This window comes from Camelina sativa, chromosome 5 (assembly GCF_000633955.1).
Source record: "Camelina sativa cultivar DH55 chromosome 5, Cs, whole genome shotgun sequence".
NCBI lineage: Eukaryota > Viridiplantae > Streptophyta > Magnoliopsida > Brassicales > Brassicaceae > Camelina > Camelina sativa.
The window spans coordinates 1226868-1240497 of record NC_025689.1 but is presented as its reverse complement, the minus strand read 5'-3'; the positions used below and the strand labels follow the sequence as shown (position 1 = coordinate 1240497).

Below are 13630 nucleotides of genomic sequence, written 5' to 3'. Positions count from 1 at the left end.
TTTTTTTTTGTTAATTATAAAATCACGTTTCTAATTTGTGAACGCACCTACGAAAAGGACAGATTCCTTTGTTGTCCATAAAACCTACTTCTTTTGTTTTCTACTGTTTTTTTTTTTATAACAAATTTGTGATTTTGTTGTTTGGTTTCTTAAGTTTGGTGGAGGTTTTGAAGCTCATTAAAAGTATGTGAAAGATGCCCTTAATTTGATTGATTTTCCATGCAATTTTCTGTGCACTATACTTTCACGCATCAGTAGTTTGGTCTCGTCCATTTTCCATTCCTCTCGATCTTTAATTTAATCAGTAGTATCCTAAAAGCGTTTTTCTCGTCTTCCATAAATTTGTTTCCATGCGATAAGGGTCATAAGGGTAGCTGAAAAATTCACTTTGAAACAGGCTTAGCCAATAAAAATGTATATACATAGTTAGTTACAAATATGCAGAAGAGGAACAAAAAAAAAACGTGTAAGCCATTTTTCTTAAAACATGAAGATGTAGTAATCATCATTGACGAAAACTATATTATTGACAATGGTTGAACAAAATGTAAAAATTCTTCAAAACAACTCTATAATAATCCCGGTACAGTGGTGTTTGTGAATCTTAAGCATGGTAGTTGATAATGATTTTTAAGTTATAACAGAATTATACTTGTATATATATATATAAATTTTTATCATAATTAAATGATGAATTATACTACTACTATCATAACTAAAAAGATGAAAGCTTTTTTATCCACCGAACGAAAACAAATTACGAGATAGACAAAAAAATCATTATTAGTTGGTTAACTTTCTTGTAGACGCGTGATTTGGGGGGAATTATATGTCAATAGCCTCTCTATACACATTTGCACATGTATTAATTAATAAGCATTTTTCTTTGGAATCCACTTACTGTATATCTCTATCTGTCTATTAATAATCAAGCCTCATTCATCAAAGCATATATATATATTTTATAAATATATACAAGTCCGTATAATATATGGTTTGTTTTATTATAGTACTATTTTAGTTTAAGTAAGTAAGTACATGATTAAGGAATTGTGATTAAAATTTAAAGTGTCGGATAAAGAGGGTTAAGGAAATGAAGTTAATTGGAGAGTGTGAAGGAGAGAGATTAGATATGGCCACTGGGGGGGAGAGAGTCGAGAGAGTTGGCACTTCCCACTTCCCAGTTGAGGTACCGACACATGTCGGGCACATGGGTCCTGTAATAAGAAGAGGAGATGAGAGATTCACGTCCTCTGTGCAGGGGACCACAGAGAGCGTGCTGTACACCGCCCTATGCTCTCTTCTCATCCAACGGTCTTTGTTTCATCTTCAGATTTTCTCGCTCGTGGGTTCCCTTTCCTTTTTTTATTTTATTTTATCTATAAACTATGCTTGCGTCAGCTTTCCCCCACCTGGGCTTTTTATTCTTTGCAACTACCCAAAAGAGTATATACTCCTAATTTAATTTGGATTTCTCAGATGTCAAAAAATCAAACTAGTAGTATATGATTCTTTTGTTTTTTTAACAAGAGTTTTGGGTAAAATAATTTAAAAAATAACACTGATACATTCGAAATTTGGATAATACAACATATGTGATAAGTAATGTAACCCCAAAATTGACAAAAAAAAAGAAAGAAAAAAAGAACAAATACAGCAAAGTTTGCTCAGAACTAGAGGAGCAAACGACGACACGCAGTTATAGAGTCCAAGGATGGATCCATGTTGGAGAGGGTATGTATAGGCCAAAAATCTTAGCATCCCCTTCTTCTTTTTACTAGCTGAAACGACTGACATACAAAGAAGACAACACAAAAAGGTATAATATACCACAAAGACAAAGTTTATATCATCGCACCGATCACAAATCTTCGCCACCATTTTTGTTTCTTTTGTGTTATGTTGGAGCAAAGTCAGGCACAAAGATTGCTATGAGAAGAGGGTTTCTTCTTAAGCAGGTCAACAAGTCATTTTGGCTGATTCTTTCATCTTGGTCGTCGTCTAGCAAATTGTACATTCCTTGAATCTGAAACATGAGATTAATTTCAAGTTACAAGATTTGGATTTTCATTCCGATAGATGGATCATGGATTAATAATCTATTTACACTTACCTCGGCCTTGTTTAAGTTTGGAATTGTGTTTTTGAGAGCATCTCCAAGCTGAGCCAAAATAGAGCAACTCATAAGAACCTAAATAGCAAATATGAGAAAGAGGTATGAAGAATTAAAGAGAACTGAATCTACTTCTTGAATTGTAATATAGCCATCTCCATCTCTATCGCAATGGGAAAAGACTAGTTCGCATGTTTGCTGAAAAAGCGGCTGGGTCAATACATGACCGGAGGCAAACAAGAACTGCAGACCAAATCAGCAGCAAGATGTATTAAGGATTATATACTGAGAATTTCTGCAAGAGTTTGTTATTTCTTGGCAAAGATATTGATTCATATAAAAATCCTCAACTTACCTGTTTGAAAGTGATTGATCCGACCTTTTCCACATCGATGAACTCAAATATCTACAACAGTATGCTTTGTATAAGTAACTTTTTCAAGGCATAAACAACTATAACCGGATGATCAAAGCATAATTCATATTGACACACAAAGAAGGCAATTCTTTTATTTATTATCTTAACTAACCCTTTTAGAAAGAGTGCAAGGCTTCAGTCTAAGACCCCAAAGAAAGTCATGTAGCCTAACACGTCCACTGCAAAATGGATAAAATTCTTGAGGCTGTAGTAAAATCTGATATTTCAAGCATTGGAACGCCAAAAGAGATAATAATATCACTTTTGTAATTACTTAGAAGAGTCATTACCTCGAGTCTGGATTCATGGAAACAAATGTATCCAAAAATCGCGTTGCCTCTAAGCTGCTTATATGGAATAGCTGGAAGGAACAAAGACAAAGCAACACAATAACTAAAAAGACGAGAATAGGGACATTCAATGAAATATATCCACAGGACACTATCAAAATAGTGAAGTTCGACATATTTATCTGCACATTTATGCACCCTACAAAACCTTAATGAAAGATATGGGTCTACTCGATGTAAATGAGAAGCAACAAACTTGTAAAGCTAGATGATAAACTTACCGACTCAACTTTTGCCATTTCAACCATGTAATTTGAGGGGTTCTCCTGCAACAACAGAACAAAAAATATGAAATAAATGGGAAGTTATTATCAAGTTTCCGTGAAATACATGACTTGTGGCGAAATATAGATAAGAGAAAACATGGAAAGCTATACAAGAGAGCAAAACAATTTATGAGCTGCACATACCAGCTTTAGCTCAGTTGCTTTGTTGAGTAGCATCAAGTCCGCATAAGAATGGGATGTTTGGACGACATTCAAAGATGCTGCAATTGCCTGACTGGTCTGTATTCATAAGAGAACACCATGAGGACTATTTTTCACCATAAAAGAAGCAATTAATCTAGGAAAAAATAATAATATCGACCAACACTCACCTTCTGCGAGAGACGCACAGCATTCTGTTTTTGCTTTTCACTGGGATAGATTACTGGAAGGTATTCCACCTGTTTAATTTCAAAATATGTTTATCCAATTAAGTGAAAGTCTAAAACCAGACTAATCTGACGGGGATATGCACATTGCCTACCTCCATGAAATTGTGAAACTGGGTGAACATTCTAAACATGAGCATCACCAAAGAAATATTTCCCCTGAAAGTCACATAAAAAGAAAAGTCAGTAAGGAGGCAGTCTATTTTATAGAGAAGGGTAAAGTGTGAAAAAAAAAACGAACGAGTCTCACCAGGATTGATCAAAATGTACATGGGGATAGCGGACAACTACAGGTTGAATAGGATAACCAGGGATGAAAGCGCCAAGTTGGAAGGAAATAAGAACTTTCCCATTAGTTGTGGTTCCTTCCGGGAATAAGAGCAGACGAGGAAATCTATCGCAGGAAGCTTTTCTCTGTATTTACATCCTTGAAAGCATATTCCGTATCAAATACAAAAAAACCATTTGAATCCTTTTCAACCACAAAACAGTTCACAATTCATGAAAATGGTGTAGTAGTATACACCAATCACTTCTTTAACAGAGTTACTCAATATTAAAAAATACAATAGACATCAATCAAAAACATGTCACAGAAACTCTATACCTTTATTTCATGCACGGCGTTCTTCCTTGATGTCTGTGAGAATCTATTCACATATATCACCTACAAAGTAACAGCATCTTAAAACAATATGTGCTGATATATACGCAAAGAAAACACTTTAAGATAAAAGTGGTAGCTGCCGCCTATACCTGCATTGCCCTGATAATAGTTCCAACAAATGGAAGTGAATCATGTGACTCGGATGCAACAATGGTCGGTGATAGTTCATAGAAGTAAAAGATTGGTTCAATATAAGAAACATGATTTGATACAACAATCGGAGCAATCTCCCTGCGTGCAGGTTTCCCTTTCCGTCTTATCCACTGATAACTGCAGAACCACAAGAAAGATCATCAAACAAACAATATAACACCTTTGAAAACCAAATTGACCATTCCTCAAACTCAAAGACACAATCTTTTTTTGATTCAATCAGCAAAACAGTAACTTTTTAAATCTACGACTAGAAAGACACAAACTTGGGGTGATCCGAGTTCAAAAGAACTGACCCAAAAGAGAAGAGGATACATCTGGTACAGATCCGAGTAATCCACATGATTCTACAACGCCAAAGAGGCATAGGGTTCTCTTTATCTTTCCAACCAGCAAGAGCAAGTTTGGTAGCCAAGTAACCAACAGCTAAGCTAGCACCAAAGAGAACAAGTCTAACCAAAGCAATCGGGAGACAAATCACGATCTTAATCGCTTCGTACAATCCGAAAACACCAGGAGTATTGTTACGGAATGGATCCACAGTGGTCGGACCAAGAACAGGAGGCTCTGTCTCGCTGAGAAACCCGTAAGGGTTATTACGATGGTCGAATTGAAAACCACGTGAAACAACACCAACGGCGGCGGGGAGATGATTAAGTCCTGAGTCGGTGGAGGAGGAGTCATCGTCGTCGTCAACGCCGATTGAGATAACAACCTCTGGTTGATGATGGATCAACGGAGAAGACAAATCAGGATCCGCCATTCTCGGTGTCGTCTGTGTAAGAAGAACACAGAGAGATGGTGGATAGAGAGAGAGAGAGCGGGAGAGATTGACACAGCCTTTTTGCTTTGTGGTCGAATGTTATTTGTTTTTTTCTTACTATCCTTTTTTTTTCTTTTTTTTTTTCATCTGTTAATAAAAAATAATAAGTATTATATCTCTGTAAATTAGTTTTTGAGCTTTGTTTATTCTGTTAGAATTAGTAGAGATTATTAACTTAACGAGAATGAACAACTGTTTATATAGCAGCTGTTGTTTAGCAAATAACAAGGGGGCACGAACGATTTAAGTTTTTTTTTCGTCAACGCGAACAGGTAATTTATACTAGTAGTATATAAAGGATTATGATTGCACATGGATACGGTATGGACTTGTTATAATAATAATAACTAAATCTCAAGTGGAATATTATACTATTATTTAATATAAATTTTTTGCTTAGACATTTGTATCCCATTCAAAAACATATATGTAAAGGATATTAATACCATATTCACCATTTTTCTTTTCTTTGTTTTATGAAAATGATAATATTCCTTTCAGATGGGAACGTGGATGTTTTTGATGTTGGTTTTGTGATCCAGAGTTTGTAAAAAAAGACAGTGTCCACCCCTTAATTGACATTTTCTTTTTGGTCGACATACCAAATATAATAACGCACAAGTCGAAATCATTGACTTGAACATGTTTGTGTCAAAAAGCCTTTTGGGTTATTTAAATTGGATACAAAAACATAAGGAGAAGAATTATAATGGTTATAATAATAACTAAATCTCAAATGGAATATTATATTATTTAATCTCAAATGGTAGAGAATTGTTTGATTTAACTAAAACGTTGAGTTGTTTCTTCGATTTCGAATCACAATGCAAATAAAATTCTAATATGAGTTTCACAGTGACATGTTTTTCTTCCACTTGTTAATCCTATGGAATTTAATCAAAATCTTACAAAATTATCAACAATTTTCCAGAAAATTTCCATAAAATCCATTTAAAATCATCATAATTCCTTTAAAATCCCACTAAATACAAATCTCACTAAATGACATAAAATTTCAAATTCAATACACCCCTTTAGTTTTATAGATTAAGAAAATTATATTTACACGTAAAAAATTGTTTGTTTGTATAGTGGAGGACAAGCGTTAGGCCGATGATAAACTCATTGCTTATGTGACAAGTGGTGATTTGGCTAGGCAAATCCATGCCTACGCCATCTCACCTATGGAATTTATGTAAATTTTTTTACTTATTTATAGTTTAATGTTATCTTAGGTCTCATTGAATTTTTATATAAATACTAAATACCTTAAAAGTCACTAAATAAGTAAGTATTATTAGCTTAATTTGTACTAAGCTTGTGCAAGGCACAATCTAAAGTCATGAACTGAAATTAATTCACATTGCATACAAATTGATAGTAATGTTATGCTAATAATATAGAGAGGTGTGTTCATCTTATTGATATTTTGATAGCGATTGCAAATGAAAATAATAAGTAAATGTTAAGTTGAATAGTGTTGGTAAGTTCACATTATGATACTCGTATTGACACCAGTAAGCTATTATTGATAAAATATTTTTTTTTTTTACAGTAAAATTTGTCTTGACAAAATTAAACTAATACTTGTGTCTTTAATTATATCATAATTAGCCTTTGGCCATAATCACATGTAAAGCTCTTAATATATTTCTAATTTGATGTTATCTCACGTCTAATTGATTTTTTCCTGGAGTTTTAACATTTTCTGATTGAGTATCATAATCTAAATAACAATTTCCTTTTTTCTGCTTTATTATAACTTTTTAAAAGAAAATAAATAATATTTTTAAAATTATATTCAAATCAATATTGTTATTGAATACCACCTTGTATCAATATAGAACAAATTTATATCAAAGCTTATAACCTTGACTTTACCAATACTACAAATTAATTTGCATCAAAAATTAAGCGATACTGATTTGAATTACTTATTCGGTCGTGAGACTGAAGCAAACCGGTCGCGGGAAGGACCCAGGAAAGAAGAGTTTTTTTTTGTTGTCACAAAATACAATCCGCTCCAGCCTTTTTTTTTGTTTCGGTTGTTACAAATTAATAGGCCTTAAAAAGTTTGGGCCTAAATGTTATGTTATCACTTATATTAGTTGTTTTTGGGCTTAATTTTTCCATGTCATGGCATAGATTTTCCTTTTATTTGATTTTTGTTTTTTTTGGTTAGAAAAAATAAAAAAGTTTTTATAGGCTAAAAAGGATAAATTTAAAAATGAGGAGTCCACTAAAATAAAAGAAGAGAGCGACAAGGACAAGTCATTTTTTGTATGAGTCCACGTGGACTCCTATAGCCAACACTTCTGGATCTTTTTCCCCATCCACCAAGTTGGTTTTAGGCCTCTGCCCTCCAATAATTCATTTTCCTTTGTGTTTAACATTTTAATATTTTACTTTCATACATATCTTGATATCTAAAACACACATACACACATAAACCAACGGTGAGAAACGGAGAACCATGGTTTAACTAACCACACTTGAGTCTTTATAATCGAACATAAATAAAGTTATCTTATACAGTAAAAATCCTGTCCGGCGTTGAGACTTGAGAAACCGTGACAAAAACTAAAATTAAACTACTAAGGTACTACCACTCACTCACTTAAAACAATGGACGAAATCAATATAATCAAGGGTTAGGACAAGACCATAGAATTGAACGGTAAAGATTAGATAGAATAAAAAAGCCGTATTTAGTGTGGTACAATCAAAGCCTCCTACTTTCTTTTTATTGTCAAAAAAAAAAAAAAATCAAAGCCTCCTATACTACTAGGTCCCGCCAATACACACACGGACGAGACTTTTATGAAACAAAATAAAATAAAAAAGCTCTTTTTTAACACTTAAAAAATAAAATGAAATTATACGATAAAAATAAGAGTTATAAACTTCTAAGGCTGTCCACCTAAACTTTAAAATAATCAATAGGGATTCAACATGTCACTAATTAACATTTTTAGAAATTTATAGAATTTTATATATTAAGAATTATTTTGAACAACCTATCAGGATTTGACATGTCATTCATTAACATTTTCTAAATTTCCAGAATTTTTTAGACTAAGGAAAATTTAAAATTTATGGAAATAAAAAAACTATGTACAATATCCTACATTGGCTAGAAAACTTTTAGACAATGGTTCAAACCAGTATAAATAAGATTAATATGCTTCCAACAACGAATGAGCAGGAAAGCTTGATTTATCAGGCGTCCAAGTTTAGAAGTTTTATTCGGTTTAATCCTGTTTTTTATTTGATCAAACTAAAACTTTAAAAAGTTTCAAAAAAATATTAAAATATTTAAGTTTTAAAATTTTTTTAAAAATTATAAATATTGAAAATATTAAAAGCTCTTAGCTTTTAAAGAGTTTTTAAATATTATAATTTTAAAATTTTAATAGTTTAAAATATTATAAATATTGAAACTTTTTAAAAAGGTTCAAATATTATATTCGAACCTTTTAAAAGTTTAAAATATTTTAAATATTGAAACTTCTAAAATTTTTAGCTTTAAAAAGGTTTCAAAATATTATAATTTTATATTTTAAAAATTTCTTAACATTTAAAAGCTTTTTAAAAAATTAAAATTTATAAATTGGGTGTTTGTGTTGACTATGCTGGTTTTCATGAATTGCACAATTTTTTTGAGAAAAAATGATTTTAGTCTTGGAGTTTGATTGGTTAACAAGTTGTGTGGTAGTCTAAAAAAAAGGTTTTTTCAGTGAAAGAATGTGAAAAAGTTGACGAGGAAGAACAAAAAGAAGAGTATAACAAAGAACTGGATGGTAAAAGTAACGATGACAATTACCATAAAATTTGACAATGAAAATGACAAGAAAGAATATGAAGAATAAGAAAACATTAAATAAAAAAAACACGAAAACATAGGTGATAGCGATCAATTAAATATGAAAAAGGAGATAAATTTATGATTATAAAATTGTTTCGTTTTTCTCGTGGCCAAAGAAATGGTTAAGATATGTGAGGACACCAGTTTGATCCGCCTTGCCTTGACGTCGAGTTAGATTCATGATTTTTTAATCAGATTTAATTTTAAAACACAGCTAATTTTTATATTTTAAAAAATTGTGTATATGAAATTTAGTTTTTTCCTTAATAGTAATTTAAAGTTTTCTGTAATATAATATTTCATTACGGCCATCAATCATATATAATTTTTGTCAAAATATATCAAATAAACCCACGCGTAGCATGGCTTTTTTAAAACCTAGTAACAATAANATCTAAAAGGTTAACGCCTCAACAATTTTAGGAAAAACAAAATTAGAATTCATTTAGGCAAAAAAGAAATACTATTGGCTTTGTTACAGATTACAAATATGAAAATTAAAAAACATCAATATCACAATTGTTGTTGAGTGGACCATGACTTAGAGAAGGCTTCGATTAATTTTTGCTGTTGTAGTTACAACAAAAAGGCTTCAATTCTTCTTATGTGTATCTATAATAATCAAAATAGCAAGATTCAACAGTATTTGTTACAGCAACACATCATCGGTTAATAGGCTTATCAAATCTCCCATAAGACCCTGAGTTGAATAAAGAGAAAGCGATAAGCACAAGTACAAAGTGTAAAAAGAGCAATCCAAACATATTCTCTATTACACAAAACTAGTGATGTCAATTGCGCTGTTCATGTCCAAATGGGCACATCCGTTTTATGGACATTGATTTGGTAAGGAATTAATTTTTAAAAATTTATCATTGATTGATCATTTCTTTTTTAATATGTAACAAATAAGAGATGTTGAATCTTTTTGTTTCCTTTTTTCAAGTTTTGGCGTTGTTTATACAAAGCTCTCGTTTTCTCTCATTCCGGCGAGTAACTACTCAAAAGAAAAGAATCCGTCCACGAAAAGGGAAAACAGAAAAAACAAATGAGAGAATCATTCACCGGTGCTGAAGAGTGAAAAAGGTAGGTTAATGCTTACTCTTATAGAACTCTTTGAAGAAGCTACAAAGGTTGTGTTGGTGGCGGATAGGCGCTGGGCCGATGATGTCTCTGTTTTCATAGATGTCTCCTGAAATACAGAGAAATATTGTTTAAGGCATGCCAGAGACAAACACATCTCTCTACACACAAAAAAAAACATTGTTTTGTGTAGTGATTACAAATTAAAATGATAAAATAAATGTTGAGTTATATAGTGTTGGTAAGTTCACATTATGATACTCTTACTGATAACATTAAGCTAATAAAAAAAAAAAATTATTGACAATAACATGTGCATTTGACAAAATTAGGCTAATAATACTTACTTTATTTGTGTCTTTAATTATATCATAATTAGTCTTTGGCCATATTCACATGTAAAACTCCTAGGAATTTATTTACAGTTTGACAGGTCTAATTGAATTTGTATATAAATACTAAATACTTTCAAAGTCACCAAATAAGTAAGTATTATTAGCTTAATTTGTACTAAGCTTGTGCAAGGCTACTACCACTCACTCACTATTTAAAAGTTTAAAACAATGGACGAAATAAATAGAATCAAGGGTTAGGACAAGACCATAGAATTGAACGGTTAAGATTAGATAGACACAAGCTCAAGTCTGACCCCACGCCAGCCTGTTCCTTTTATTTCCTTAGCGTTAAACTTGTGGTCGTGACCCCTTGAGTGGGAAGGTTTCATGCCCCACGAAACGTAGCCGTATTGGTGGTACAATCAAAGCCTCCTACTTACTAGGTCCCGCCAATACACACGGACGAGACTTTTAATTTTATGAAACAAAAAAAAAAAGTAAAAAAGCATTCTTGTTATCACTTATAAGAAAAATGAAATCATCTAAAAAAGTAACGCCTCAACAATTTTAGGAAAAACAACATTAGAATTCATTTAGGTAAAAAGAAATATTTACTTTGTTACAGATTATATGAAAATTAAAAAACATCAATATCACAATTGTTGTTGAGTGGACCATGACTTAGAGAAGGCTTCAATTAAATGATACAACAAAGACCAACAAAAAAAAGTCAAGACAAAGTGGTGAGCCCCCACCAAAACGTTTCGGAATAATACTTTTAAGCTGGTCCTACTTCATACGGACCACATAGCTCTAACCATTTTGAGGGACCACACCCAACCTGGCTGCCTCGGAAGCTATGCGTAAGGTGGGAGCCGTGTGGCCCCTCTTTCCCCCCCTCTCTCTTTTTTTTTTTTGGTGCGTGTTGACCCACCAACGACATGGACCCCACTTCTTGCCTAAATTCTAGCCCCACTTAACACGTGCGCTTCTTCACGTGCCCACGTGCCTTTTCCCGATCGCTAATACGCCGTCGTTTCCCTTTCTTTTCTTCAGTGGTTCGATGACCGTGTTGTTGTTGTTGTGCTCATGAACTGGTGAAGCTCTTGTTTCTCGTATATCTCTAGCGAGAAGTCTCTGAGCGTGTGCGTCGGCGTCGTTGTTACAGAAGACGATGAGCCGCCTGTTTTTATACCGGAGCTTGAGCTCGGAGCCATAGCCGACGTCGTTCTTGATGAATTCGAACCGCTTGCGTCTGAAACGCCGCTGCCCGGGTAAACCTGATGAGAAGGTGGTGGTCTAGCCAACGATGAAACCTGCTGCACAGCCGCGACGTAAGACGACGGCGGAGCAGCTGCGGCGGCGGGAAAAGCTAATAACTGAGGCTGATTCGACGGACCAGCGATTTGTGGAACCAAGAAGAAAGCTCCGACCGTCGGAATCACTGCGTTTGATGGAATCGCCCACATCGGATACATATGTTGCTGAGCTACGGTGGTGGATGGTGCAGCAGGAGGTTGTTGGATCATCGTCGTCGTCGTCGTCGTAGTAGTAATGGGAGCTAAACCGGAGGAAGCTGAAACGGCGTCGTTTATGTCAATATACTCACTGTTAGAAGGTCGTTTACGTTTCTTCTTCATCGGGTTGTCACCTAAATCGGAATCAGCGTTCGTCGTCGTCGGGATTTTTAGGGTTCCGTTAACCGACATAGCTATAGCGGGAACCGTTCCCGTACCCGTGGCGGCTATAATCGCCGGCTCTGCGTTCTCCAACAACCACCGAATCGTCTCCCCGTCGGACTTGTGACCTAACTCTCGTGTCAGTTGAAATATCCTAGCCGCACACGTGGCAGGCATCCGTATCCTTCTCCCTCTCCCTTCGACCTTAGTGTGACGGTCTTTAGTCGAAGCTCTCTTCAATGGGGGTCCAGTCGACGACGGTGGAGCTAAAGACAACGGAGCTTGCATCTGCATCACTGGCTCCGGCTTGGGTTCGAGACTCACTGTAGGATTTACTTGGAAAGGTCTTGAAGTCTCGACGTTTCGAACTCCAACGGCTCTACTAAGAGTTTGATCTTTAACTCCAACTTCTTCTTGCTTCTGATGATACGTCGCCATTGAAAAAAATATAAATGGACGGTGGAGATGACGACGAAAAAGCGAAACGGAGAAACCGGAGGATGGCAGTGGGAAAGAATCGATTTAACGGCGTTACACGTCCAAGGAGATTAATTAGTAAATGTGGACTCGTCGTCTCTCTTTATATATAACAGAGAGAGCAAGTGAGAAACTGAGAATAGTAAGTAGTATTGAACGCTTTTTTGATGCGGGAATAAATCAACGGTCTTGATGTGTTGGATGATCTTTAAAAGAATCATTCTGATTTTACCACGTGGACTAATCCCGTTTCATTTCTCTATCTTCTTATTATTATTATATCAGTTTAATTATGGGACCATCTCGACAATGGGGTCCAGCTAACTTTATATCTTTTTCATAAAAACTGTAGTGTTTATACTTGGTTTTAACCTAAAAGAGAAGCTTCAAATCTTAAAGACATCATGTCTGATTAAAAATTCATTCCGGTTACTTAGTAAGTACACTCCCAAACTAATTAATTACCTAGCTTCTTGCTACAAAAAAAGTTCTATCACCAGTAGTGTTTGTAAAAGCCGTCAAGTTTTAACTTTTTCAAATGGTTGAAAAGTAAAAGATATCTTTCTTGGAAAAAAGCTGTAAGCCCCATACATGGGGTTGGACCCCATTTATGTAGGTCACAAGGCTGCGCCACCAAACAAAAAGAAAAAGAAGAAGCTAATTAGTAGTGTCTATGGAATAATTCTTTCCTGGATTCCAAAATCCTATCGTCCTTTTTTTTTTAACTTAACCGGCTCTCATAATATACGCATACCTACGTACTTGTACTTGGGACAAATAATATTTCACTCCAGATATCAAACATATCCAATACAAGCCGAACTAGAAATCAGGTAAAAAAAGTAAAACGGTTTAAGTCATAGTTCGACATTAACTAGATTGTAACCGATTCAAACTAGTTTCGAGTTCATAGGTTCTCCATTTAAACGCCGAAACGGGTTTGATGAACCATTAGGCTATTACTACATATGACCGACCGGAAAGAGGGGACCCTACCACCAGAAAAAGATAG

The 13630-nt window shown here is 34.3% G+C and overlaps 3 protein-coding genes across 4 annotated transcripts in view; all 3 read right to left on the bottom strand.

The window, feature by feature from the left end:
- LOC104784758 (lysophospholipid acyltransferase LPEAT2) lies at positions 1540-5243 on the bottom strand. 2 transcript variants are annotated; one of them, XM_010509827.2, is made up of 14 exons: positions 4653-5231; positions 4293-4473; positions 4144-4203; positions 3787-3950; positions 3632-3695; positions 3480-3548; positions 3292-3387; positions 3103-3147; positions 2822-2892; positions 2644-2710; positions 2469-2519; positions 2246-2356; positions 2114-2161; positions 1540-2026 (listed from the first exon to the last, which is right to left on the bottom strand). In XM_010509827.2, exons 1-14 carry the CDS (start codon positions 5117-5119, stop codon positions 1898-1900), a joined length of 1623 nt encoding a protein of 540 aa, XP_010508129.1. In that variant the 5' UTR covers positions 5120-5231; the 3' UTR covers positions 1540-1897. The 2 variants fall into 2 exon arrangements, with proteins under 2 accessions (XP_010508129.1, XP_010508130.1); XM_010509828.2 differs by lacking the exons at positions 1540-2026; positions 2114-2161; positions 2246-2356; ... (5 more) ...; positions 3480-3548; positions 3632-3695 and having other exon boundaries at positions 3824-3966; positions 4146-4203; positions 4653-5243.
- LOC104784757 (transcription factor TCP9-like) lies at positions 11028-12875 on the bottom strand. Its single transcript, XM_010509825.2, has one exon. The coding sequence runs from the start codon at positions 12577-12579 to the stop codon at positions 11515-11517; it is 1065 nt and encodes a 354-aa protein (XP_010508127.1). The 5' UTR covers positions 12580-12875; the 3' UTR covers positions 11028-11514.
- LOC109125218 (transcription factor TCP9-like) overlaps positions 13570-13630 on the bottom strand; it is a 2760-nt gene continuing 2699 nt past the window's right edge. The window contains exon 2 of the mRNA XM_019245157.1: positions 13570-13610. Within this exon, the coding sequence (XP_019100702.1) occupies positions 13570-13610 (41 nt within the window). The remainder of the gene's footprint in view (positions 13611-13630) is intronic.